Source organism: Mustelus asterias, chromosome 15 (assembly GCF_964213995.1).
Source record: "Mustelus asterias chromosome 15, sMusAst1.hap1.1, whole genome shotgun sequence".
Taxonomy (NCBI): domain Eukaryota; kingdom Metazoa; phylum Chordata; class Chondrichthyes; order Carcharhiniformes; family Triakidae; genus Mustelus; species Mustelus asterias.
Window position 1 is genome coordinate 13,025,424 of NC_135815.1, and position 27,382 is coordinate 13,052,805.

The following is a 27,382-nucleotide window of genomic DNA, read 5'->3' on the forward strand; positions in this document are numbered from 1 at the left end:
TCAGGCGAGTGAGTGCTCCTTCATCAGGAATACTGAGGGCTGTAACGTGCCTATTTGGAAGATGAGATGCTGCTCCTCCAGCTTGCATGGTAGGCCTCATTGGAGCATTGCAGCAGGCCAAGGATGGATATAAGAGCAAGGTGCTGAGTTAAAATGGCAAATGACAAGAGGATTGGGGTCATGCTTGCAGGCCGAGTGTCCCACACCCATGTTAGAATGTAACCGGTGACAACTTTGTATTGGATGTAATGTGACCAATGGGAACAAGATGTAAGGGTCAGCTGACCCAGTAAAACATGGAACCAATTACAGAGTGATGTAATAGTCAGCTGACCAGCTGATTCACTATAAATAAGGAACTATGTAGAATTGTGGGGAGGTTGGAGTGGCCCAGGGCGAGGCCCCAAGTTTGGAGTAATGATGTTTCTTTATTAAACCCTTTCTTTGATTTATAAGTTGGAGTAAGTTTTGTTGTATTTTCATTAGCTGCATTTTGAAGAGTTCCTTCTGAAAAAACAACCCAGTCTGTGTCCAGTCTCCCCAATGTAGGGGTGAACGCATTGGGAGCTGTGAATATAGTAGATTAAATTGAAGTGAAATGTTGCTTAACCTGAAAGGAATGTTTGGGGCCTTGAACGGTGAGGAGGGTGGAGGTAAAGGACAGGTGTAGCTCCTTCTCTGATTGCAAGGGAAGGTGCCGTGGGAGGGGGATGGGGAGTTGGACATAATAAAGGGGTGGACAATGTGACATGGAGAGAGCGGTCCCTGTGGAAAGCTGATGTGGGGTGGCTGGGGCGGGCAGGTGGGGGAGGGGTGTGATGTTTAGTGATGGCATCATGCTAGAGTTGGCAGTAATGGCAGAGGAGAAACCTTTGAATACAGTGGCTTATGGGGTAGAACAAAGAACAATACAGCACAGGAACAGGCTCTTCGGCCCTCCAAGCCTGCGCCGCTCATGTGCCCAACTAGACCATGCGTTTGTATCCCTCTATTCCCAGTCTGTTCATGAAAGTGAAGATAAAGGGACAAGATTAGAAGGGGATAATCGTGCGTATGTGACTAACTGTGTATAAAAAGGTGACTTCATTGTAAACCTTCAGAGCCAGCCCTGGATTCCCCAAGATTGATTCTTGCTTACTGTGTCAGAATAACACTTTGAAACCAGTCCCTCACTCTTTTCTGGAAGCGACTGAGTTATTCCACAACATCCCGTATAATCTATACCTGCAGGTATTGTTGCAGCAGGGAACATTTCCCCACCAGGAGGGGCTGGGGCAGAGACCACTGCTTTCAACAAAGGAAAATTGGACAAGACATCGCAGACATGATGGGCCAAAGGGCCTCTTTTTGAGCTGAAAAACTCTATGACTAAGAACAAAGTGCAGCACAGGATCAGGCCCTTCGGCCCTCCAAGCCCGTGCCGATCATGATGCTCTAATCAAAGTACAAAAAATAAACCTTCTGCCCTTATCCGGCCCGTATCCCTCTATTCCCTCCCTACTCATGTACCCGTCCAGTACATGAAGTAAAGGAACTCACAGGGCTATGGGGAGAGAACAGAGTAGGATTCATTTTAATGTATACGGAAGAGCCAGCACAGATACAATGGGCTGAATAGCCTCCTTTTGTGCTGTAATTCTCTGTGAGATGTATCTGTGAGATATATTTACTGTGGTCGAGTGATTTTATTGTTAGCTGTCTTATAAGCTTTCACCTCATTCGCTTTGGTACTGCCTCCCAGGCTCAAAGCAGATGTGCAAAGTATTAGTACGCATTTTGACTTGAATGATACTTTTGAAAGAACAATACAAGGGTCCATTTAGGAACTTACTGTCCAGTTGGGGAGCATGGCACCAGGTTCATCTGTAAAATGGCCTCCTCCTCACCCTGGGAATTGTGAAATTCCACATGTTCTTCCAATGTAATACAATAGTTCAGAGACTGGAGCCAGACATATGCAGTACCTAAATGGACTGCCTCAATCGGGTCCCAGAATGGATCACTTTCTCTCTCCACAGAAATCTTCTCTCCATCTACAAAACGCTGATAAATGTCCTCCATGATGAACTTTCTGTTCACAAACTTGGCCCTTGACCAGACCCACACCTGTTACATTGGAGAATAAACTGGGATCAGTCCTTTCAATTCACTGCCCAAGGATATGCTGTATACCTATTGTATTTACATATAATATATATTTGTATATACGTGCATGCTCTAAGTTCCAGTAAACTTATTTCAGCAACAAAACTGTTCTGTTCATAAGAACATAAGAAATAGGAGCAGGAGTCGGCCATCTGGCCCCTCAAGCCTGCTCCACAATTCAATAAGATCATGGCTGATCTGATAGTGGGTTCAGTTCCACTTACCCGCCCGCTCCCCATAACCCTTAATTCCCTTATTGGCTAAAAACCTATCTATCTGTGACTTAAACACATTTAATGAGGTAGCCTCTACCGCTTCATTGGGCAGAGAATTCCAAAGATTCACTACCCTCTGGGAGAAGAAGTTCCTCCTCAACTCTGTTCTAAATTGACTCCCCCGTATTTTGAGGCTATGCCCCCTAGTTCTTGTTTCCATTGTAAGTGGAAACAACCTCGCTGCTTCTACCCTGTCTAGCCCCTTCATTATCTTATATGTCTCTATAAGATCTCCCCTCAACCTTATAAACTCCAAAGAGTACAGGCCCAGTCTGCTCAATCTCTCCTCATAAGCCAACCCCCTCATCTCCGGAATCAACCTAGTGAACCTTCTCTGCACCCCTTCCAAAGCCAATACATCCTTTCTTAAATAAGGAGACCAAAACTGTACACAGTAGTCTAGGTGCGGCCTCACCAGCACCTTGTACAGTTGCAGCATGACCTCCCTGCTTCTATACTCCATCCCTCAAACCTGGGCAACTCAGCATCAGCAGTTATTGTGTGTATAGGGTCACATTTAGTTCGGAGTGAGAACTTGCTTAAATGAGTGATCGTTTACTCCAAGAGATGGGAGTCTAAAAATCTCTCATCGTCTGATGATGTTGGGGGGTAATTTGCTCCGAGGTTTCTGACAACGTTTCTCTAGTCAATTCACCAGGAGATCCATAAGTAACATAGATTTACACAACTCTCTATTGATAGTTTCAGTTCAAAATTTACCCCAGTTTAGGACATCCTTGTGCCATTGTATGAGGATCTGCTCAAATCGTTTTCACAGGGTTATTCCTGTTGACTAACCCAACAATTCATTCCAGAGGTAATCTTTTTGACATAGCCTTATCTATTGCAACTTTTCTCCTTTTTTACTCTTTCAATGGATGAGGGCGGCGCTGGCTGGGTCAGCATTTATTGCCCCTCCCTAACTGCCCTTGAACTGAGTGGCTTGCTAGGACATTTCGGAGGGCAGTTAAGAGTCAACTACATTGCTGTGGGCCTGGAGTCACATGCAGGCCAGACCGGGTAAGGACGGCAGATTTCCTTCCCTAAAGGACATCAGTGAACCAGATAGGTCTTTACAACAATTGACAGTTTTATGGTCATGATTACTGAGACGAGCTTTGTATTCCAGATTTATTATTTGACTTCTAAATTCTGCCAGCTGCCATGATGAGATTTGAACCAATGTCACAAGAACATTAATGTGGGCCTCTGGATTACCAGCTCTGAGACATTACCACTTCACCATCACCACCCCTTCCACAGCCACCAGTGATACCTATATTACCTTAATATTGAACAGTGCTCAGGATAGGAAAACAGATATAAAAATGGGAAAATTGGACAATTGGTATCAACACGTGAGGTGACCAAGACCGCAAGAAACTACAAAAGGTTGTGAATGTAGCCCAGACCATCACACAAATGCGCCTCCCATCCATTGACTCTGCCTACAGTTCCCGCTGCCTCAGAAAAGCAGCCAGCATAATTAAGGACCCCACGCACTCCGGATATTCTCTGTTCCATCTTATTCTGTCGGGAAAAAGATACGAAAGCCTGAAATCACATACCAACCGACTCAAGAATAGCTTCTTCCTTGCTGCCATCAGACTTTTGAATGGACCTACCTTATATTAAATTGATCTTTCTCTACACCCTAGCTATGACTGGAATGCTACATTCTGCACCCTCTCCTCTCCTTCTCCCCTATGTACTCTATGAACGGTATGTTTCAGCTGTACAGCACACAAGAAACAATACTTTTCATTGTATCCCAACATGTGTCAATAATAAATCAAATCACATCAGGTATGAGCACATTCCTTTGTACCTGCTGAGTCAATATATTTGTCACTTTCACCATCACCTCCTTTACCAGGTCATGGCCCCTGGAATCTGTTAATGCCAGGTTCTTCACTTCCAATTCAAACTTGAGATCCTGGGATCAAGCAATTGAAACAGTTGTTCAAACATCAACAAAAACACACTCAAACTTTTCAATAACTCCAAGAGCTAACAGTCAACTTGAGCACACTGTCACATCAGTACAGTGCTCCACTAATCCATCCGGGGTGTCCTCTTTCATATTAGACATTAACCTGAGGCCATATCTTTTCAGACTTCAGATTAAAATAGCAAACACACTTTTTTTTATTCATTCATGGGACATGGGTGTCGCTGGATGGCCAACATTTGTTGCCCAATCCCTAGTTGTCCTTGAACTGAGTGGCTTGCTTGGCCATTTCAGTAGGCAGTTGAGAGTCACATTGCTGTGGCTCCGGAGTCACATGTAGAGCAGACCCTAAAGGACATTAGTGAGCCAGATGGGGTTTTTCTGAAAATTGACAATGGTTTCATGGTCATCAGTAGACTCTTCATTCCAGATTTTTTAAAATTGAATTCGAATTCCACCATCTGCCGTGGCAGGATTCGAACCCGGGTCCCCAGAACATTAGCTGGGCTTCTGGATTAATAATCTAGTGATAATACCACTAGGCCATCGTTTCCCCTCAGGTGGATAGAAAAGATAGGGTGGCAACTATTCAAAGAAGAGCAGAGTATTTTCCTGGTGTCTTGGACAACAATCATTAAAAACATCATTAACTTAGTTCATTAATCCATGAGTTGCTGATATGGGGAGAGTGGCTACAAAGTCATCTGGGGAGTCCAGAACTGGGGGTAATTGTTTGAGGATATGGGGTAAACCTTTTAGGACTGAGGTGAGGAGAAATGTCTTCACCCAGAGTGGCGAATGTGTAGCATTCGCTATCACAGAAAGTAGGTGAGGCCAAAATGTTGTATGATTTGAAGAAGAAATTAGATATAGCTCGGGAATCGGAGCGGGTGAGGGGTGGACAATGGGAAGGTCCATTGACCTTGGGCGGGATTTTCCAGTCTCGGGTCGAGCAAGACCAGAGAATCCCGCCTCCTATGTTTCTATGTTTCATTTTTACTCTAGACATACGCCATTGTAAAGCATTTTGGGAATCCCTGAGGATGTGGACGGCGTTATGTAAATGTAGGTTTTCACTCTATGACAGTGTTCGCCAGCCTGGGTGAAGGAGGAGGAAGATTGTGAGATACTCTCGGGGAAGAGAAGTGGAGAGATTACCTTATTTAACTCTTTGCTGATCTGGTTTGCTTCCGTCACCATAGGCTTCACCCTGATGTAATCAAGGAACACAGCAAGCACACTCGGGTCTACCTTCTTGTTTTGCCCTGCAGGAGCTGCTCAGGGGATGGTGAGAAAGTTAGTGGGGCCACAAAGTGCGAGCAGTAGTTACATATCACTTTTCCCAGCCCTAAACGCAATATTCTGTACACTTGAGCTGATTAAAATATGACTGCAGTGTTAGCAGAAGGAAATGTAGATATACGATTTAATGTAATCCATAGCATTTGTCAAGGGCTATAATCCCTTCATGGTTTATATTAAGTCTATTAGAAAAATGATCAGGAATCACCATACTGAGGATTCCTGAAGTTTGTGTACAACCAGCAGCACCAAAACTTTCTGTTATTTTTAACTAGAAAGTTTTTCACATAACGGTTGACTTATATAAAGATTTGCTCATGGGATCAGGCTGCACTTATTATGTATTTTAATTATCAATAACCTCTGCAACTGAGGGGCTACTTCAAAAGGGCAGCACAGTGGCACAGTGGTTAGCACTGCTACCTCACAGCGACCAGGGACCCGGGTTCGATTCCTGGCTTGGGTCACTGTTTGTGTGGAGTCTGCATGTTCTCCCTGTGTCTGTGTGGGTTTCCTCCGGGTGCTCCGGTTTCCTCCCACAGTCTGAAAGACGTGCTGGTTAGGTGTATTGGCTAAATTAGGCGTATTGGCTAATATGCTAAATTCTCCCTCAGTGTACCCGAACAGGTGCCGGAGTGTGGTAACTAGGGATTTTCACAGTAACTTCATTGCAGTGTGAATGTAAGCCTACTTGTGACTAATAAATAAAAACTTGTTAAGAGTCAATCATGTTCTGCAGGATTGGAGGCAAGTGTAGGCTCTAACAGACACAGGGTAGATGCTTTTGGGGTTTTTAATGACAATCGGACAGCCATTTTACCCTAGTGCCATTAGCAAATTGATTGCAGTTGGTTTTACAACTTGCTATGGTGGGTTTTGAACTCCTGACCTCTGGATTACTAGTCCAAGACCATAACCATAACACTAGCATATCGCCAGCCTCCTCTGCCGCTTACCAAGAGCATCTCTGTTAAAACCTTCTACTGCAGCCAGCTCTGACTGGAAAAAATCATAATCATATTTGCTTAAATCCTCAGCGTTCCGCTCGCGTGGCAGTCCCATGTAAAGGTAGGTGCTGTTGGATCCCAGAATAACTCGATCCTGAGGTACACAATGTTAAACAAAGGCTTGTCATTCATGAGTTGCCATGTTTTCTGATAATGTAACATTACCTTGGGCAAAATGTAACAATTCACTCCCATCATCTATTCGGAACCTTATAGACACAATGGGCGGGATTTTCTGGCCTTGCTCGCCTTGAAACCGGAAAATTCCGCCCAAGGTCCGTCCCTCGCCCACTCCAATTCCCGTGGTGGGCGGGACGGAAAAATTCATCCCAATGTGCAGGAAATTCCACCCCTTCCTGCCAGCGGGATCTTCTGGTTGTGTCGAAGTTGATCTGCATCGCGAGATCCCTGCCGGTGGAACGGAGGAGATGGTGGGAGGCCCAAAGTTCGGTTTTACACCGGTGTGAATTTACAGCAGGATCTTCCACTGGTGCTCGCTACGGCGGATATGGAAACCCGCTAGAGGCCAGCGTCAACCTCCTTTCCATCCTGCTAACGGGAGGCCGGTGGGGGCCTGACCACCTACAGCTGGATTCTCCACAGCAACAGCAGGAAAACACGTCGGTGCGAAACACATCTGGAACAACCTGCCATGAGATGTTGGAACCCACCTGAACAATGCCTGGGCCTAACCCCAGAGTTCAAGATGGAGACCACCTGCAAGCCTGACCCTGGAACACCACAGCAGTGGGTGGGGGAGAAAGGAGCATTTGCAGGTGGACATTCCGGATTTGGTGTCCTGGAGGGGTTGGGTCCATCTTCCAGCCTCAGAACGTTCCGGGAGATCCATCTCCTTTTTCAGGAGGTCAATCTTGCTCCCAGAAATCCATCTTCATTTTCAGGTGATCCACATTCTTTCTTCTATAGTGGGTCAGTGATGGTTCTTCCAGTTTAGTGCTTTCACTCTGGGACTTCTATTCTTTTCTACAAGTATCTTGAAATTGATAGAATTGTGATCATTGTTCCCAAAATGGCCCCCCACTGAGACATCAATCCCCTGTCCGGGCTCGTTTCCCAGAACCAGGTCTAAGATAGCCCCTTCCCAAGATGGACTACCTACATATTGCCTCAAGAAGCATTCTTGGACACACTGAACAAATTCTGCCCCGTCCAAGCCCCTGGCACTAAAGGAATCCTAGTCTATATTGGAGATTAAAATTGCCCCTCACAACAACCCTGTGGTTTTTACACCTTCCCATAATCTGATGATGTATCAGTTCCTTCACGCCGGCTGTTGGGAGGTCTGTAGTACAACCCCAACAGTATGGTTGCATCACTCCTGTTCCTGAGTTCTATCCATATGGCCTCACTGCATGAACCCACCAAGGTGTCCTCCCTCTGTATCGCTGTAACATTCTCCCTAATCAGTAAAGGTGGTGGTGAGCTGCCTTCTTGTACTCCTGTAGTCCCTGGGGTGTAGGTACACCCACAATGCTGTTAGGGAGGGCATTCCAGGATTTAGACCCAGTGACAGTGAAGGAACGATGATATATTTCCAAGTCAGGAAGGTGAGTGACTTGGAGGGGAACTTCCAGGTGGTTGTGTTCCCAGGTATCTGCTGTAATCATCCTTCCAGATGGTAGTGGTCATGGATTTGTAAAGTGCTGCCTAAAGAATCTTAATGAGTTGCTGCAGTGCATCTTGTAGATGGTACACACGGCTGTCACTGTTCGTGGGTGTTGGAAGGAATGAAGGTTTGTGGATGGGGTAGCAATCAAGTGGGCTGCTTTGTCCTGAATGCTGTGAGTTTCTTGAGTGTTGTTGGAGCTGCACTCATCCAGGCAATTGGAGAGTATTCCATCACACTCCTGACTTGTGCTGACTTTTATATCCACCAAGTTAGGCAGATGCGGTCTCAGTTCAACATCTCATTCAAAACACAGCACTTTCAACAGTGCTGCACTCCTTCAATGGTTAGCACCAGTGATTAGCACTGCTGCCTCTCAGTGCCAGACCCAGGTTCGATCCCGGCCTTGAGTGACTGTGTGGAGTTTGTACGCTCTCCCTGTGTCTATGTCCAGATGCTCCGGTTTCCTCCCACAGTTCAAAGATGTGCAGCTTGGTGGATTGGCCATGCTAAATTGCCCCTTCGTGTCTCAAAATCTGTAGGTTAGGGGGATTTGTAGGGTAAATAGGTGGGATTACGGGGATAAGGCTGGAGGGCGAGCCTGGGTAAGATGCTCTGTTGGAGAGTCGGTGCAGACTCAATGGGCCAAATGGCCTCCTTCTGCACTGTAGGGATTCTCTAAAATGGAGTATTAATCTGGATTTTTGTGCTCAATGTCTGAACACAAAACCCTGTGATGTGGAGGTGCGGGGGATACTATGGCTGACAGATCACATACGACACATCAGCCTGCATGAAGAACTAAGAGCGACTGACTTACCAAATGTCTAAGTTGAACTTTAGTAAGGACAGTGACCCCGTTTATAGTCACTTTAGCTTGTCCGTGTGGCTCCAGAGTTACTTTATTGTCCCGGTTTGTGATGGTGACGTGTTTATCGGCAATACTAAAGAGGAAAAATAACCTCATTTATTCAAGCCTCATTTATTGAAGCAATAAAGACCTCATAATATAGACTCCACTATCTTACAGCATAACCCACCATAGGACTATAGAACTTCACAACACGGGAGACCATTCAGCCCATTGTGGGCTTGCTTGCGCAATTCACTCACAGCCTTGCATCTTTGCTTCAAATATTTAGCAAATTTTCTATTACAAAATGCAATGGTCTCTGCGACATTCACTCTCGTAAAGCAGTGTGTTCCAGGAACTCTACAGTGAAATTTCCTAACTTTACTCATGCTTTTCACTGCAATCATTGACTCCGCAAGCAGACCTTTCTCCTTGTTTGCTCTATTACGTTCATAGTTTAATAAAAATCTGACCGGATACAAATGAGAAATACACCTCACGGTGGCACAGTGGTTAGCACTGCTGCCTCACAGCGCCAGGGACCTGGGTTCGATTCCCGGCTTGGGTCACTGTCTGTGTGGGGTTTGCACGTTCTCCCCATGGGTTTCCTCCGGGTGCTCCGGTTTCCTCCCACAGTCCATGGTGGATTGGCCATGCTAAATTGACTCTTCGTGTCTGAGGGATTAGTGGGGTAAATGCAGAGGTTTACAAGGATAGGGCCTGGGTCAGATTGTTGTCGGTGCAGACTTGATAGGCCGAATGGCCTCATTCTGCACTGTAGGGTTTCTATGAAGAAAGTAAAATATTAGTATTTTGTAATCATTAAATCTGTGGGTGTAAGTAGCCCCTCATTTACATATTATCACTTTCAATAACCTCGCTATTGTACTGGTACAATGCTGAATATTCCAACTGACTATCAAACAGCCTGAAAATATTTTTTTAAAAAGATTCCACATACCCGAGTCCTTTAATTACGACAACCTGTGAGAAATTACTGGATTGTCCAATGACCGTCTCTCCTGAAACAAAACACGGGCAATCTAAAATAATCAACACATGTGAGACCCGCTGGTGAAGGCATATCATTCCTTAAAATCAGGTGGACCAAGAACAGGGAGGGTCCATGTTTGAGTAACCTCATGGGTCACATAAACCTGCACTCCAGCTACCTTCTCAAAGTGTGCAAACTGAATAGAATAACACGCATTGGCGAGACACTGAAATGCAGATCTTATTGATCCCTAGTTGAACTCTACATCCATAATTATAAAACAATTCTTTCAGAGGATGTGGGTGCTACAGAGAGGGCCAGCACCTGTTGCCCATCCCTAATTGCCCTTGAACTCAGTGGTGTTCCAGGTCATTCCACAGGCACGATAAGTGTCAACCTCATTGCTATGGATTCAGAGTCAGGTGCAGGACAGGTCAGGCAAGGGTGGCACAGTGGTTAGCACTGCTGCCTCACAGTGCCAGGGACCCGGGTTCAGTCCCGGTCACCATCTGCGCGCAGTCTCTACGTTCTCCCTGTGTCTGCGTGGGTTTCCTCCGGGCGCTCCAGTTTCCTCCCACAGTCCAAAGATGTGGAGGTTAGGTGGAATGACCATGTTAAATTGTCCCTTCGTGCCCAAAAAAGTGTAGGCTAGGTGGATTAGCCACGGTAAATGCGTGGGGTTACATGGATTGAGTGGGGGTGGGGATGGGGGGTGGGTGGGGGTGTGGGGGATGGGGGTGGGTGGGTGGGTGGGTGGGGGGGGGTGGCGGTTGGTAGTGGACCTGGGTATGAGGCTCTTTTGGAGAGTTGGGGGCTGGAGGAGGTGGAATGGGCCTGGGTAAGATGCTCTTCTGGAGAGTTGGCGCAGACTCAAGGGGCCAGATGGCCTCCTTCTGCACAACAGGGATTCTATGATTCTATTGTCTCCCATAAATATAAACCTAACCATCTGATAAATGACAGACTGGGTGACTCCCTCATTTTGGTGTTTTTTTCTTACAACCTCTCAACACTCACTCTGACTTTGCATTAAAATTCTCTGCTCCATGGAGCTGAACTGCCTCTTCAGTGTCCGGATGGGGGAGCATTAAGACAGCAGCGATTGTCACCAAGATTGTCACAGTGATTCCATTGGAATCATTTAGCAGGTAATCGTGAAGGCATGGGCAGTTCACGATTACCTGCTAAATGATTCCAATGGGAGAGTTTGAACAATTTGTCATGGGTCAGGCAAGTTCTCAAGAGCCAGGCCTATTATTTAAGTCTGTTGATGAGATGGCTTGCCTCAGATTTCTTTTAACAGACTTTTACATTTAATTTCTTCAGGTCTGATTTCCCAGGGCCAAGGAGAATGAACAACTAAAGGGCATTGGGGACGACCAGATATAGCACTGCTTGTGGGCCAAGAGGAGCAGGAGATGTAACCAGGTGACAAACCACTTCCCACCGTGTCTCCCTCCCCCACTCCCCAGAAGGGAAAAAAGCCATCAAATGGGGAAAGAAGAATTCTGGCCTGATATGTTTCTTCCTTCTGGGCCCTTCCCTGCTGACCCCTTTTCCCCAGGATCTCTTCTTCCTATTCTCTGGTCAGTATTTTATGACCTTGCTCAGGCGAGGCTCGTAAAATCAGGCGTGAGGCCAACAGAGAATTTTTTTAAAAATTCATTCGTGGGACATGGGTGTCGCTGGCTGGGCCAGCATTTATTGCCCGTTCCTAGTTGCCCTTGGAGGGCAGTTGAGAGTCAACCACATTGCTGTGGCTCTGGGGTCGCATGCAGGCCAGATCTGGGTAAGGATGGCAGATTTCCTTCTCTAAAGGACATTAGTGAACCAGATGGGTTTTTCCGACAATCGATAATGGTTTCATGGTCATCAATAGATTCTTAATTCCAGATATTTTTATTGAATTCAAATTCCACCATCTGCCGTGGCGGGATTCGAACCCTGGTGCTCAGAACATTAGCTGAGTTTCTGGATTAATAGTCTAACAATAATACCACTAGGCCACCGCCTCCCCCATGGAGTTCAGCGAGACTCGCCCGCTCCGATTCTGGGGTGGGTGTGCCATTAAAATTCCGGCCTCTGTCTCAGGTGAGTTCCTGCAGTTAGGCTTGGTGGGGCAGTCAGTGCCCCAATACATTTTCAGCTCCCCAGGAAACCCCACATGGTCACTACAAGTTCATCTCTACTCCCTCTCCGACTCCTCGGAAATTGGGCTTAATGTTTTAGCTCAAGGATCTTTTACCAGAGCTGGAAGATTTTTAAAAAGCCTTTAAGCAACTGCGGAGCTGAGGACAGGGGAGGCTTAAAAAGAGCAGGAGCGGGAGAGGATATCAGTGAGAGTTAGAGAGTAGGAGTGATTAAATGACAGAAGGTGAAAGCAAAAAGAACTTTAGCTAAATAGGAGGCCAGGAAACAAGATTGCTCATCTGTGTAATTCCTAAAGAAAAGGAGCATAGCTGCAGAAGGCAGCTCATCAAATAAATTAGACTCTTCACTTTTCTTTCCCAGTTTAAATCACACCCAAGAGGCTGTCAGAATGAATCAGATCATTTTAATTTGGAAAGTGAGTTGACTATAATCCAGATTAAGATGGAAAGAACAATGAGAAAGGACAGCTAGTGAAACTCCGACTTGGCTCTGAGCACAGTAAGACAGGGGTGAGAGGTCACTACCATCTCGGATGAAGAGCTTGACAAAGGCAGACAGCTGTGGGTCCACATTGACATTCGACAGATAGGGGAACATCTGGATCATCTGCCTTTCCTGGAAAAACAAATTTATCAAACGATCAGTAATGTTCCATCTCGTATTACTTGAACTCACCTTCCTGGGAGTAAGGTAAAACCTGGAGGGCTGCGTGAATTGTTCAGAGGTACTATAGAGCTCAGTGTTTTACCGGAAATGGTCAAACTGTGAATTGGGGTGTTATTGGTTGATTGATTGAAAAGGAATTCTAGACAGCCACACCATCAGGACTGTTGTGACACGAGGGAGAGAGGTTCGTAGACATGTGTCTCGCTGAAGATAATCAAACCCATTGTTTCCAGTATCTGGGTTGAAAGCTGTTGTTGAATAGAATCCCTGACCTTTCCTGTGGAAATAAAGGGGGTAAGAAGTTTAACAACACCAGGTTAAAGTCAACAAGTTTATTTGGTAGCAAAAGCCACAAGCTTTCGGAGCCTTCTGCCCCTTCTCACCTGAAGAAGGGGCTTAAAGCTCCGAAAGCTTGTGGCTTTTGCTACCAAATAAACCTGTTGGACTTTAACCTGGTGTTGTTAAACTTCTTACTGTGTTTACCCCAGTCCAACGCCGGCATCTCCACATCAGAAATAAAGGGGAACAGTGTAGCCATGTAATGCCATACATAGCAATGGGGAAATGTTTGTGGTTGCCTAAGACGTTACTCTGTTATACTGACTAGTGAAATGTACCATTTTATTTGAAGTATCATTTGCCTGCTATTTCATGTTTAATTTATGTTGATTCCGAGTGGTTTTAAAGTTAAAGTTACAAAAATCAAAACTATTGTGGTTTCTTCAGTTGGGAGTCCTCTGGTAGATGTGGATATTTTGGTTTATGATCCCCTCCCATCCCCCTATAGGAATCTTGACGCCATCTCCTCAAGGACAATTAGACATGGGTAATAAATGTTATCCTTGTTAGAGAGTGCTCTGCCCAATGCTCATTATCTGCTCAGGGTCACCTCCAGCCATTTTCTTGTCAGTTTGTAGACAGTGGTGGTTTGCTATTACCTCCCACTCTCAGGGGCAGGCTCCAGGCCTACTCCAGATAGAACGGGAATTGAGCCTGCATTCAGAAGCTGTGCCATTATAAAAATGCCCCCATGAAAATCCGCTTCCTACCGTTGTTTTGCGGTAGCGTGCCACATCCCACAAATAACAGACACAAAATATTCAAGCCAGCTGGGTTAAATTGACAGCGACAAGTACGCTCTTGAGATTAGTGCGTCTATAAAAGTAACAAAGCAGCTACTGAAATGAAGACAGATGTTCCAAGTTGTGAATAGTCTCCTTCTACTTGGCTTGTTGTTTTGGACATCAGCCCTTCTCCTCAATGTACACTTCCCTTTGGTCACTAAGCTCCCTCTACTGCAGGGATTCGCCAACAGAAGCCATTTTATTTCATTTCTTTGGACTTGCTCCCACTGAGCTCCAAGTATCCCGACTTGCTCCTATTTCATATTATTCGCAATGTGTTAATATTCCTGTATGAGCCCCGGCACTGAGCTTTGACAGGCGGGTTATTTTGCTTTATTCGTTCGTGGGACATGGGCATCGCTGGTAAGGCCAACATTAATCCCAAATTGAACTTGAACTGAATGGCTTGCTGGGCCACCCCAGAGGGCAGTTAAGAATCAACCACCTTGCTGTGGGTCTGGAATCATGCAGTGAGCAGACTGGGAGCCTTCCTTCCACTGATTGGGCTGGGTGGGCCATTGTGAAAATCCAGTTTAATGTATTCCACTGGCCCAGACTTTAAAAAAATGTGTTTATCAGCCACCAAGGTGGGAATTGAGCTCAGATCACTGTAGATTAGTCAAGCCCCCAGGATTCCTAGTCCAATGACATAACCACTACGTTACCGCAAAACAGCGGGAGTAAATGGATTTTCGTGGGAACATTTTTTATAATGGCTTAGCTTCTGAATAATCTAATATTTTAGCTGCCGTGTGTTGAAAGAATAGGGGAGCAATGAGCCTGGATGACACTCACAATGCGGGCTCAGTTCCCGTTCGATCTGGAGTAGGCCGGGAGCCTGCCTTCAGTATGGAAGGTAATAGCACACCATCACTGACAAAAAACTGACAAGAAAATGGCTGGGGTGACCCTGAGTAGACAATGGGCCTTGGGCAGAGCAGTTGTGGAATGGAATGTCTCAAGCAGTGGCGGGCAATATGTGGCCCGTCAGGATCCTGAGTGCGGCATTTTTGTGACTGTTGCCCACACGTATGGTTGCTACATTCCACTTGCTTCCATCTGCATAGTTTATTTCCAGTCGGTATAACTGAAGTGATATGCATGTAAATTAGAAGAAATTAGACATAGCTCTTGGGGCTAAAGGGATCAAATGATATGGAGAGAAGGGGGAATCAGGATACTGAATTTGATGATCAGCCATGATCATAATGAATGAAGGAGCAAGCTTGATGGGCCGAATGGCCTACTCCTGCTTCTAGTTTCTACGTAAAGCAAGGGCAAGTGAAGTGAGGTGCGTGCTGTGTAATGACTTCAATCAGGACATTGAGGTTGGCCGATTGGAATATGAACTCCCTGATTAAGGAGTCAATTGATGGGTCAATTAGGGAGTCTTTTCCTCGTATTTAACAGGGAGTGTCAGTTCCTCTGGCACTCCCGAAGATAGACTGCTGACTGACAGCACTCTGTGTCCTGCTGTTGGAATTGTAAATAAGGGGATTTTGGTGAAGGGACTTCTGCCTCTGGAGATTTATTACAGCTGCTTGCTCACAACATTGATTGTGAGAGCCGTGCGCTCCCTCTGTGTCCAATCAAACAGAAAGGTTCCTTTTTTTTCACCACTTGAAACTGATGCCGGTTCTATTGATACATAAATTAAACATTTTCGATAACTCATTATGAAATATTCGGTGTGTACTAAATCTACTTAACATTATTCAAGGTCATAATTAGTGAACAAGCCTGGTTTCGATCTTGTGGCCCACTGAGATGAAGGAGGGCCACACACTCGCCTTGTTCCTCCATTGGGCTGATCTAAAGCACATTGCAATATTTAAGAAAAGCATTTGGACAATGTGGAAAAATGGTTACACTGGTGAAATATAAACAGAAACTGCTGGAAACACTCTGCAGTGCTGGCAGTGTCCGTAGAGAGAGAACCCAATGGAGTCATTTCCCTGCCCTTCCCGCCGGCAGTTCCCGTGACGGCGCAACCGCACCGCGGCTTTCCCAATGGCGGAGGGTGGATTCAATGGGAAATTCCACTGACAGCGGTGGAACCAGAAGATCCTGCCACTGGCTGACGATGTGCCACCTCCCGCTGCCAGGAAACAGGCTGGGAAGGGGGGTTGGGTGGCAGTGAATCCCACCCCAAGTTAATGTTTAAAGTTGATGGCCTTTCAGTTCACCCTCTTCCCCTTTCCACAGACGCTGCCAGGCTTGCTGAGTATTTCCACCAATTTCCTTTCCAGATTTCCAGCCTCTGCAGCATGTTTGCTTGGTGCTGGTGAAAACTCTGGCTGAATGGCCGTCCTAGCGAGAGCTCCGAGCAATGGTGAAGACTCGATCGGTCACATGTCGCTCATTCTAACCTGTGTTAGAGTTTGATATTGCTGCTCCCATTCTTTCTGCGCCCTCTCGAGACATTGCTCCCACGAAGTCTGAATCTCTGCCATCTCGAGCTCGTTCTCAGCCAGTGCACGTCGTAACTCTTCTAGCGAGAGAAGGGCAGCGTGATTTTGCAATAAACCTTCCAAATGTACAGAGGGGGAGTGAGTTTCATGCAAAGGAGATGTCGGTGTCAGAGTTTGGGCTTGAGGGTGGAAGGGGCGATTCTTAAGAAATCTACTCTTGACCACTCACTGCGTTCTTCCTCACATAGCCCTCTTTCCCTGGAATCTCCTGTCCAAAATCTTACATCCAAGTCTCCTAGTCCTTGTACAATCAGCTAAGAGGAAGATTTATCATTGTCTACCTTATCTAAATACACTACAGTCTTGTATCCCTCTGTACCTCTCCCGCTCCAAGGAGAACAACTCAATTTTAACATTGTAGCTTGAATCCCTCATAGAATAAAATAGAATCCCTACAGTGCAGAAGGAAGCCATTCGGCCCATCGAGTCTGTACCCACCACAATCCCACTCAGGCCCTATCCCCGTAACCCCATGTATTTACCCTGTTAATCCCCCTGACACTAAGGGGCAATTTAGCATGGCCAATCAACCTTACCCGCACATCTTTGGACTGTGGGAGGAAACCCACACAGACATGGGGAGAACGTGCAAACTCCACACAGACAGTAACCCAAGCCGGGAATCGAACCCAGGTCCCTGTGCTGTGAGGCAGCAGTGCTGACCAGTGTGCCACCGTTCCATCCAGGAACCATCCTTGGAACCATGCTGGTAAATCTCCGCTGCACCCTCTCAAAGACGTTTACATCTTTCCTAAAATGTGGTGATCAGAACTGGACAGAATACTATAGTTGTGGCCATAACCAGAGCTTTATAAAAATTCCACAACACCAGGTTAAAGTCCAACAGGTTTATCTGGGAGCACGAGCTTTTGGAGCACTGCCCCTTCATCAGGTGAGTGGAGAGTTGGGTTCACAACTCTCCTTGTGAACCCAACTCTCCACTCACCTGATGAAGGGGCAGCGCTCCGAAAGCTCGTGCTACCAGATAAACCTGCTGGACTTTAACCTGGTGTCGTGAGACTTCTTACTGTGCCTACCCCAGTCCAACACCGGCATCTCCACATTATAAAAATTCAGCATAGTTTCCCTCTTGTTGTGCCCAATGCCTCGATATTTAGGAAGCTTTGCTAATTACTTTGTCAATGTGTCCTGTTACCTTCAAATTTAAATCACATCCAGAGTTCAAAAATATCTACTCTTGCTTTTGAAATCTAGGTAACAGGAAAATTAACAGCACTGCCTGCCTGGTGGTTGCTTATAGCTCATGGACTTACGATTCTGTGAGATCTCATTCAATTTTCAAATGTGTTTGTGTCTAAGAGTAGACTGCAGTTTAAATCAATAAGAAAAATTATATTCTGCTAGAACAATCACAGATACGCACTTGTTTCTTCCTCTACTCTTTGCCCAGAGTTCCTAATCTTGGTGATTGTTGATCGCAGTTTAGTATTCTCTGTCCTCAGCTCTTGTATGAGTTGTTCTGTTGGATTTTCATTTATGACCGCCTTGTTCTGGATATCCTTAGTCCTTTAGTCATGAAAACGGGAGGAATACGATGGTAATTATAACATTTCCTAAAGGTTATTTTTACAAATTCCAACTGCACAGATTAAAGTAGTAAACACATTCGCGGAGATAGACCGGGTCACCGCCACTCCCCCACTATCCTCCCAGCTCCTGTGAATGCTTCCCAGAGGGAAATGGTAGAGGGCAAGAGGAAAGTTACATGGAAAAAGAAAGAACACTTAGTCTGAGAAATATCCCGTGAAAAATTTTAATTACAAAAAAAAATCATGGGCCAGATTCTCCAATCTCGCCCGCGGCTGGGATTTTCCAGTCCCGCTGCAGTGAATGAAGATTTGGCTGAGCACCAAATTCTCCGTTCTCGCTGGCAGCGGCGGTGAGGCGGGAATAGTCGGAGAATTCCACCTCGTGTTTTATTTAGCCACTTGATTCAATGTGCATTTATGCACAGAGCACTAGCTGGTGGTTATCAGCCATGGCTCAGTGAGAAGTACTCCTCCCTCAACATTAGAAAGTTGTGGGTTCAAGTTCCACTCCAGACACTTGCTATCTGATTTTGATTTGATTTGATTTATTATTGTCACGTGTATTAACATACAGTGAAAAGTATTGTTTCTTGAGCGCTATACAGACAAAGCATACCATTCATAGAGAAGGAAATGAGAGAGTGCAGAATGTAGTGTTGCAGTCATAGCTAGGGTGTAGAGAAAGAGCAACTTAATGCAAGGTAAGTCCATTCAAAAGTCTGACGGCAGCAGGGAAGAAGCTGTTCTTGAATCGGTTGGCACGTGACCTCAGACTTTTGTATCTTTTTTCCGATGGAAAAAGGTGGAAGAGAGAATGTCCGGGGTGCGTGGGGTCCTTAATTATGCTGGCTGCTTTGCCAAGGCAGCGGGAAGTGTAGACAGAGTCAATGGATGGGAGGCTGGTTTGCGTGATGGATTGGGCTACATTCATGGTTTTGCTCTCTTAGCTGACACTGCAGTACTGTGTGCCATTGGTACAGGAGTGATGTCTTTCTAATGTTCAAACTGAGACCCTGCCTGGCCCCTCATGTGGAAATAAAGCAGTAAAGTTCTCCCTGGTGCTCAGGCCAATTCTTCCAATTTGACCAATATTGGAAGACCTAGTTGCCATCATATTACTGCGGGTTGTGTAGAAATTGGCTGTTACATTTTCTACATTAGAAGAGTGACTCCACTCGAACAGCCCTACAGTGGCTGTAATATCTTTTAGGATACCTTGAGATCAGTAAGTATGAATGCAAGTCAAATTCCTCTTTCAAACCCCGAATCAAATTCACACGAGTTTTACCTTTCAGCGTAACGTAATGTTGAAAGTGTTTCCTCAAAGCAGATGTCAGCTGGACTGACTGTCGCAATCTGTAAAACAGTTCTCAATTCAGGTAGAAAGCTATGTTTTGGAAATTGCACTGAAATTGAGGAATGGCAGGACTGAGAATGGTTCACCAGTTACATTTTAGCTTCTCCCATGTCTCCTATTGTAGAATAGATTATTTTTTATTCATTCACATAATGTGTCACAGGGAAGGCCAGAATTTGTTGCATTTCTCTAGTTGCCCTTAAGAAGGTGGTGGTGAGCCACCTTCTTGAACCACTGCAGTCCAAGGAGTGTAGGTAGGTGTTTGACCCAGCAACAGTGAAGGAACAATAATATCGTTCCAAGCCAGGATGGTGAGTGACTTTGAGGGGAGCTTGCATGTGGTGGCTTCTCCTCTTCTTCTAAGTGCTAGAGGTTGTGGGTTTGGAAGGTGATGTCAAAGGAGGTTCCTTGAGTTGTTGCAGTGCATCTTGTAAATGCTACACACTGCTACCAGTGAACACTGGGGTGGAGGAGGTGGATGGAGTGCCATTCAAGTGGGCTGCTTTGTCCTGGATGGCGTCAAGCTCTTTGAGTGTTTGTTGGAGCTGCACTCATCCATGAAAGTGGGGAGTATTCCATCACACTCCTGACTTGTGCCTTGTAGACGGTGGACAGGCTTTGGGGAGTCAGGAGGTGAGTTACTCGCCGCAGTATTCTGACCTGCTTTTGTAGCCACTGTATTTCTATGGCTGGCCCAGTTCAGTTTCTGGTCAATGGTAACCCCCAGGATGTTGATGTCGGGGGATTGATTCAGTGATGGTAATTGCAAGGTCAAGAGGCAATGGTTAGATTCTCTCTTGTTGGAGATGGTCATTGCCTGAATGTTACCCAGCTCTTGTTGCACATGGACACAAACTGCTCTGGTATCTGAAGAGCTGTGAATGTAACTGAACATTGTCCAATCCTCAGTAAGCATCCGCACTTCTGTGAACAGACCCAGAATAAGCATCTGTTGTCCTGATTCTGATTAAACGGTGTTACGTGCAGATGAAAATCAGATAGAAATGCATCTTAAAAGCAAACAACCAGACAGGCAGAATTAATGCTGAATTGTGACGCAGGTTCCCTAATGCACTGTGAGAGCAGTGATATTGTCTGCTGATTGCTTCATTGAACAAGTCACTCCGTTTCAAACAAAATTCATTGCCTGAAGCACTGAGCTTTAGTGTTATGACTTAATACGATGCTGCATGGATGTAACTATATTATAACAAAAGGGAATTAAAGAATTAACAACAGAAAAGTAGTTTTTTTTTGGGTGGCACTGTGGCACAGTGGTTAGCAATGCTGCCTCACAGCCCCAGGTCCCAGGTTCAATTCTGGCCTCAGGTCACTGTCTGTGTGGAGTCTGCATGTTCTCCCTGTGTCTGCATGGGTTTCCTCTGGGTGCTCTGGTTTCCTCCCACAGTCCAACAATTGGCCGTGCTAAATTGACCCTTAGATTTCAGAGGGATTAGCAGGGTAAACGTGTGGGGTTACGGGAGAAGGGCCTGGGTGGGATTGTGGTTGGTGCAGACTCGATGGGCTGAATGGCCTCTTTCTGCACTGGAGGGATTCTATGACTCATTGGCCTGACTGACAGTGTGGTGATGGCAAAAGTATTAAGAACACAATTTGATAACATAATGGGAGATGTTGGGGCCTAAAATGGTGAGCCAGAGTTTTTTTTTCATGTTCTTTACTGTTCTCAGATATTGTACCTCCTTAACTCCGTGAAGAACTGATGTTTTTCCTCTCTGTTTAAGTGACCTTATTCTTTACTCCCCATCTTGAATTTTTTTTATTTGTTCATGGGATGTGGGCATGGCTGGCTGGGCCGTATTTATTGTCCATTCCTGAGGGCATCTAAGAATCAACCTGGACTTGCATGTAGGCCAGACCAGGTAAGGACAGCAGATTTCCTTCCCTAAAGGGCATTAGTGAACCAGATGGGTTTTTATTGTCATCTTTAGACTTTTAATTCCAGACTATTATTGAATTCAAATTTCACCTTCCGCCATGGTGGGATTTGAACCCAGATCCCCAGAGCATTATCCTTGGGTCTCTGGGTTACAGGACCAGTAATGCCTCCCCTTTTCTTAGTAACTGGGAATGAAGACAATGTTCAAGAATCCATATGGAAGGAGGCTGTGATTAAGGACACAGTGTAACTCTCTGAAAGGTGTTAATACAGCCCCATCAGCTTCACCACGTGTGGGGATAGTTTTAGGATGATGCTTAGATGGTATTGAGGTATAAATGGTAAACGGAATGATTTATTTGAAAAGCTAGTCATCTTCTTGACATTTCTGACATTTTTTTACTTAATTGGTGACGATATCATTAGGGGGACATGACTTGGTCCCACAGTGCAAAGTAACTGAATTGATTTGGGCAGCACAGTGCCACAGTGGTTAGCACTGCTGCCTCACAACCCCAGGTCCCAGGTTCAATTCCGGTCTCGGGTCACTGTCTGTGTGCAGTTTGCACGTTCGCCCCGTGTCTGCGTGGGTTTCCTCCGGGTGCTCTGGTTTCCTCTCACAATCCAAAGATGTGCAGATTAGACGGATTGGCCATGGTCAATTGCCCCTTAGTCTCAGGGGGATTAGCAGGGTAAATATGGGGAGGTGATGGCCTAGTGGTATTATTGCTGGACTATTAATCCAGATACTCAGCTAATGTTCTGGGAACCCGGGTTCAAATCCCGTCACGGCAGATGGTGGAATTTGAATCCAGTAAAAAAAAATCTGGAATTAAGGATCTAATGATGACCATGAAACCATTGTCGATTGTCAGAAAAACCCATCTGGTTCACAATGTCCTTTTGGGGAAGAAAGTCCTTACATGGTCTGGCCTACATGTAACTCCAGAGCCACAGCAATGTGATTGACTCTCAACTGCCCTTGGGCAACTAGGGATAGACAATAAATGCTGGCCCGGCCAGCGACGCCCATGTCCCACGAATGAATAATAAAAAATAATATATGTGGGGTTACGGGGATGGGGCCTGGTTGGGATTGTGGTCAATGCAGGCTTAAAGAGTGCCTTTTTCTGCACTGTGGGTGTTCCATGATATATAAAATTAAATTGGAATAACTATTCAAATATTTTTGGTTAATGAATGCCTGGGATTATTTTACCATAATGCAGTGTATTACTGCATAAAAAACAGACACAGTTTCACACAGGGTTTTGATTACTGAATGTGGTTCTGATCCCAATGCCATGTCCAGCCCGTGAATCTGAAACTGCTGCCTGCGACACCGGGAGCTATTTGGGAGGAAGAGGCCAGTCGGCCACCTCACGGTGTGAGGCAGAGGCCAGCAAGACTGACTGAGAAAGAGAAAATAAGAAAGTACTTGCTTATCAGGAGGTCAGAGTGGATTGTACCTTTTGCTGAGTAAGCATTTACCATCATAGTCTTACTGTTTCCTCCCAGGGCTGATTGCAGTAGTTTGGTGAGTGTGGAGTTCCTGTAAGGCACGTGTAGCACCTTCTTCCCCATGGCTATTTCTGCTAAGGCACTGGAAAGAAATACAGGATAAATGAAACCTTGGTTCGTTCCATAAAACACTGAGGGCCCGATTTTACCATCCAAACACCCCCACACACACACCCTCACACACACTCACAAACACACCCAAACACCCGCACACACACACACACACACACACACACACTCACAAACACATCCAAACACCCCCACACACACACCCTCACACACACTCACAAACACACCCAAACACCCGCACACACACACACACACACTCACAAACACATCCAAACACCCCCACACACACACCCTCACACACACTCACAAACACATCCAAACACCCCCACACACACACCCTCACACACACTCACAAACACATCCAAACACCCCCACACACACACCCTCACACACACTCACAAACACACCCAAACACCCGCACACACACACCCTCACACACACTCACAAACACACCCAAACACCCGCACACACACACACACACACACACACACGCTCATGTTGTTCATGGACGACTTTGGGGAAAACACCTTTCAAATCTCCAAGACCAGAGCAGCCGAGTCAACAGAGATGCAAAGAGATGGATGTGAATTCACCGCGAAATCCCCGGAATGTACAGCTCCTCTGTAAGTCTGAAAGGGAATATTTTACTGAAGGTGGAGACAAAACTAAACAGAAGATTTAAATTCCCATAACCTCGACTTTACCCACGTTCCCGAGCGCAGTTTGCTTTCTGTGTTGTCCCACTGTGATGACTTCAGTCAGGCTAATGAGGTTGGCCTGCTCGAGTATGAACTCCCTGATGAGTCCTTTCTGCTTTGTTTTTTGTTTCGGGCGGTTCCCCTTCTTTTAGGGAGCTGCCACTTTTGAGTTGTCCCTGAGTTAATTTGATTTCGTTTATTTGGTTGAAAACAAAAAGATGTCCCTGATGAGTCCTAATTAATGGCCCAATCAGGGAGCCTCATGTTCCCTATTTAGAGCAGGTGTGTCAGTCTCTCTGCCTGCTGAAGCAGGAAGCAACAGAGAGCACTCTGTTGCATAGCTTGTATTGCAATAAAGGAACTTATGGTGACGGGACCTCCGCCTCCGTGGAGTTATTACACCCACCTGATGACGTTGCCCAGGGTGGTTAAGCTGAGGTTGATGGCGCTTCCCTCTCTCAGCCGGTCCCCCTCCGAACCAGAGGCTCTCTGTCTCTCACTGCCAGCCAAATCCACCAAGTTTATGTCAGACTGCTTTGTTAAGTTGTCTTTTAAAAACACCTGAGTGAAAGCACATCAAACAGAATAAACAGTTTGTGTTCTACAATCAGCAGCTGTGACATTCACCACTTTCTCTGTTCTTTTCCTTAATGTAATCTCCAGTAAATATACAATGACGTGTTTGGCGTTGAACTCCTTTTCCTTTTGTTCTTTATTTGAACCAGCCCCAATTAACTAAAATGCTTGTCATTTGGAATATAGCAGCAAGAGAATCTATTAAATTGGTCAACATTATAAACTTTCTGTCTATTTTATCCTCCCTTTCCTTACATTTTCTCCCCCTTTGCTTCCCCTGTCCCCCTTTTTCTCAATTTTACGTCTCTCCCAACCATCTCCACCCTCTCCCGACATCTTCATCTGTCACAGTTTACCGCCAGGTTTCAGCTTCTCTGCCGTTTGGACATTCACACCTTCTATTCTCTCTATGGGCTGCCATTAGCAGCCTTTCCCCTTGTTTTTGTGGCTATGACTCATCTTTCATTCCCTCCCCCTGCAGTATAAATATCTCCCACTTTTTATGCCTTTTAGCTTTGGCAAAGGGTCATCTGGACTCAGAAATTTCAGAAACCCTACAGCACAGAAAGAGGCCATTCGGCCCATCGGGTCTGCACCGACCACAATCCGACCCAGGCCCTACCCCCATATCCCTAGATATTTTCCCTCTAACCTACGCATCCCAGGACACTAAGGGCAATTTTTTTTAGCATGACCAATCAACCTAACCCGCACATCTTTGGACTGTGGGAGGAAACCGGAGCACCCGGAGGAAACCCATGCAGACACGAGGAGAATGTGCAAACTCCACACAGACAGTGACCCAAGCCAGGAATTGAACCCAGGTCCTTGGAGCTGTGAAGCAGCAGTGCTAACCACTGTGCTACTGTGCCGCCCCTCGAAACATCAGCCCTTTTCTCTCCTCACAGATGCTGCCAGACCTGCTGAGATTTTCCAGCATTTTCTCTTTTGGTTTCAGATTCCAGCATCTGCAGTAATTTGCTTTTATTTATTGGAGAAAAGGACCCTGCTTAAATGACCACGTCCAATTTCTGTCTCTCAGTGGTTTTTAACAGACCTAACTATTCCAATATCTCCAAACTGACCTTCCTTCTTGCACCCTCTCTGAAATTGAACTCATCCAGCATTCTGCTTCTCGCATCCTAACTCGCACCAAGACCTGTTCACCTATCATGCCCGTGCTTGCTGGCTTACATTGGCTCCAAGTTAAGCAACACCTCCATCTTAAACTTTTCATCCTTATTTCCAAATCCTTATGAAGCCTCTCGCCGCTCCCAATATCTGTAACCTCCTTCAATCCTCTGCAACCTCTGAGCTCTTCCAACTTTGGTCTCTTGCTTGTGCCTGATTTTTGTTGTGTCATCATTGATGACTGTGACTTCAGCTGTCCAGGCCCTAAGTCTCTCCATCTCCCTGTCCTCCTTTAAGGTGCTGCTTAAACCTACTTCTTTGACCGATTTCTCTTGTTTGTCCATTCCTGATATAATTCTAGAGAATCTCCTCTGCTCTGACTAAGGGGTCTAAGGTCTCTTTCCAAAAGTGTAGTTCTCAGGGTTGGCCAGAATATCATAAAATTTAACAGCAGAGGAGGCCATTGGCCCATTGTGTCTGGGTTAGCTCTTTGGAAGAGTTAATCAATTGAACCCCCCCCACCCCCACCCCCACCTACAGCTTCCTCCATTCTCCACAGTCTTGCAATATTTTCTCCTTCAAATATCACCTCAATCTGGTCAGACACAAAATGAAAAAATCCCCTCACTCCTCCTTTGGACGGCACAGTGGCACAGTGGTTAGCACTGCTGCCTCACAGCGCCAGGGGCCCCGGATTCAATTCCTGGCTTTGGGTGACTGTCTGTGTGGAGTCTGCACGTTCTCCCCGTGTCTGCGTGGGTTTCCTCCGGGTGCTCCGGTTTCTTCCCACAGTCCAATGATGTGCGGGTTAGGTTGGTTGGCCATGCTAAATTGCCCCTTAGTGTCAGGGGGTTAGCGGAGTAGATAAGTGGGGTTATGGGGATAGGGCCTGGGAGGGATTGTGATCAGTGCAGACTCGATGGGCCAAATGGCCTCTTTCTGCACTGTAGGGATTCTATTCTATTCTATTCTATTGCCCCACACCAGATCCCTTTCTTGGCTAAATGTCTATCCAGCTCCTCCTTGAATTTCCCAGCATGCTGCCTCCACCACAATTCCCCACTCCCAGGTGAATTAATCGAAAACCCCAAGAACTGTATTTTTTAATCCGCTCCACTTTTTTTCCATTGGAGGAAGGAATTGCTTCTCTCGCTGGGGTAAGGGGTACAGCCCCATCTATGTATCTGTTGATTTGCTCAGGTGGCTGGTTCCTCATTGCGAACGTAGATGCGAGTGTCAACACTCCAGCAAGGGGTTTCCATCAGAAGTTTCATTTCTCAATCAATGTCTTAGTATAACTTTCTTACATTTGTACACTGTGCCTTTGTGTATGAGATAAGGATACTGGGAGCCTCTTTAATAAGCACCCACTTTAGATGTTTTATTTCTACTGCCTCTCTTCATCCTCCCTACCAAAGTGAATCGCTTCACACTGCTCTGCTTTAATGTTTATCTGCCTCGTGTCTGCCCATTTTGCTCATCAGTGTCCCCCTGAAGTCTATTAGTTTCTTCCTCGCTGTTTACTGGATTTCTGAGTTTCCTGTCACCTGCAGGTTTTGAAATTATGTCCTGTGTGCTTAAGTCCAGGTCATTTATATGATGGTAAACTTTGCTGAAGGAGGTTAATGGCTGACTTGGTGTCACCGTCCTCGCTGCCCTGTCCCGCTGACTGGTACCTGTTTGAATCGGACGGTGATGATCATGTGTGAACGACTGCTGCTCATGTTGATGTTGGTGGACGCTGTAATCCTCTTCTTATTTCCTTCTTTCAGCAACTGTTCAACCTGCTGGGAGCTTTCGCAAGGCACTGACCTCAGATCTTCCACATAGAAACCCCTCTGGGGGCTTTCACGCACTTTTAGACCTCCAGGCTGCTTGCTCTTGGATAGCAAGTCAATCACCTAGGAGACATTGATTTTAGATGCGATAAAAATACATAGACCGTACCCCTCTCATCCAACCCTCAGACTGCAGGCGAGACGAAGGATATTCCAGTCACCCAGTAACAAGCAGA

At 45.9% G+C, this 27,382-nt stretch overlaps 1 protein-coding gene across 1 annotated transcript in view; it reads right to left on the reverse strand.

The window, feature by feature from the left end:
* The window catches only part of kif28 (kinesin family member 28), a 52,584-nt gene that overhangs the window by 15,197 nt on the left and 10,005 nt on the right, over window positions 1-27,382 (reverse strand). The window contains exons 5-17 of the mRNA XM_078230645.1: window positions 27,045-27,269; window positions 24,068-24,222; window positions 22,865-22,976; window positions 19,405-19,472; window positions 17,951-18,093; window positions 16,465-16,586; window positions 12,827-12,920; window positions 10,122-10,182; window positions 9,128-9,251; window positions 6,630-6,774; window positions 5,530-5,648; window positions 4,249-4,356; window positions 1,832-2,106 (exon numbers count right to left, since the gene is read on the reverse strand). Of these exons, the coding sequence (XP_078086771.1) occupies window positions 1,832-2,106; window positions 4,249-4,356; window positions 5,530-5,648; window positions 6,630-6,774; window positions 9,128-9,251; window positions 10,122-10,182; window positions 12,827-12,920; window positions 16,465-16,586; window positions 17,951-18,093; window positions 19,405-19,472; window positions 22,865-22,976; window positions 24,068-24,222; window positions 27,045-27,269 (1,751 nt within the window). The remainder of the gene's footprint in view (window positions 1-1,831; window positions 2,107-4,248; window positions 4,357-5,529; window positions 5,649-6,629; window positions 6,775-9,127; window positions 9,252-10,121; window positions 10,183-12,826; window positions 12,921-16,464; window positions 16,587-17,950; window positions 18,094-19,404; window positions 19,473-22,864; window positions 22,977-24,067; window positions 24,223-27,044; window positions 27,270-27,382) is intronic.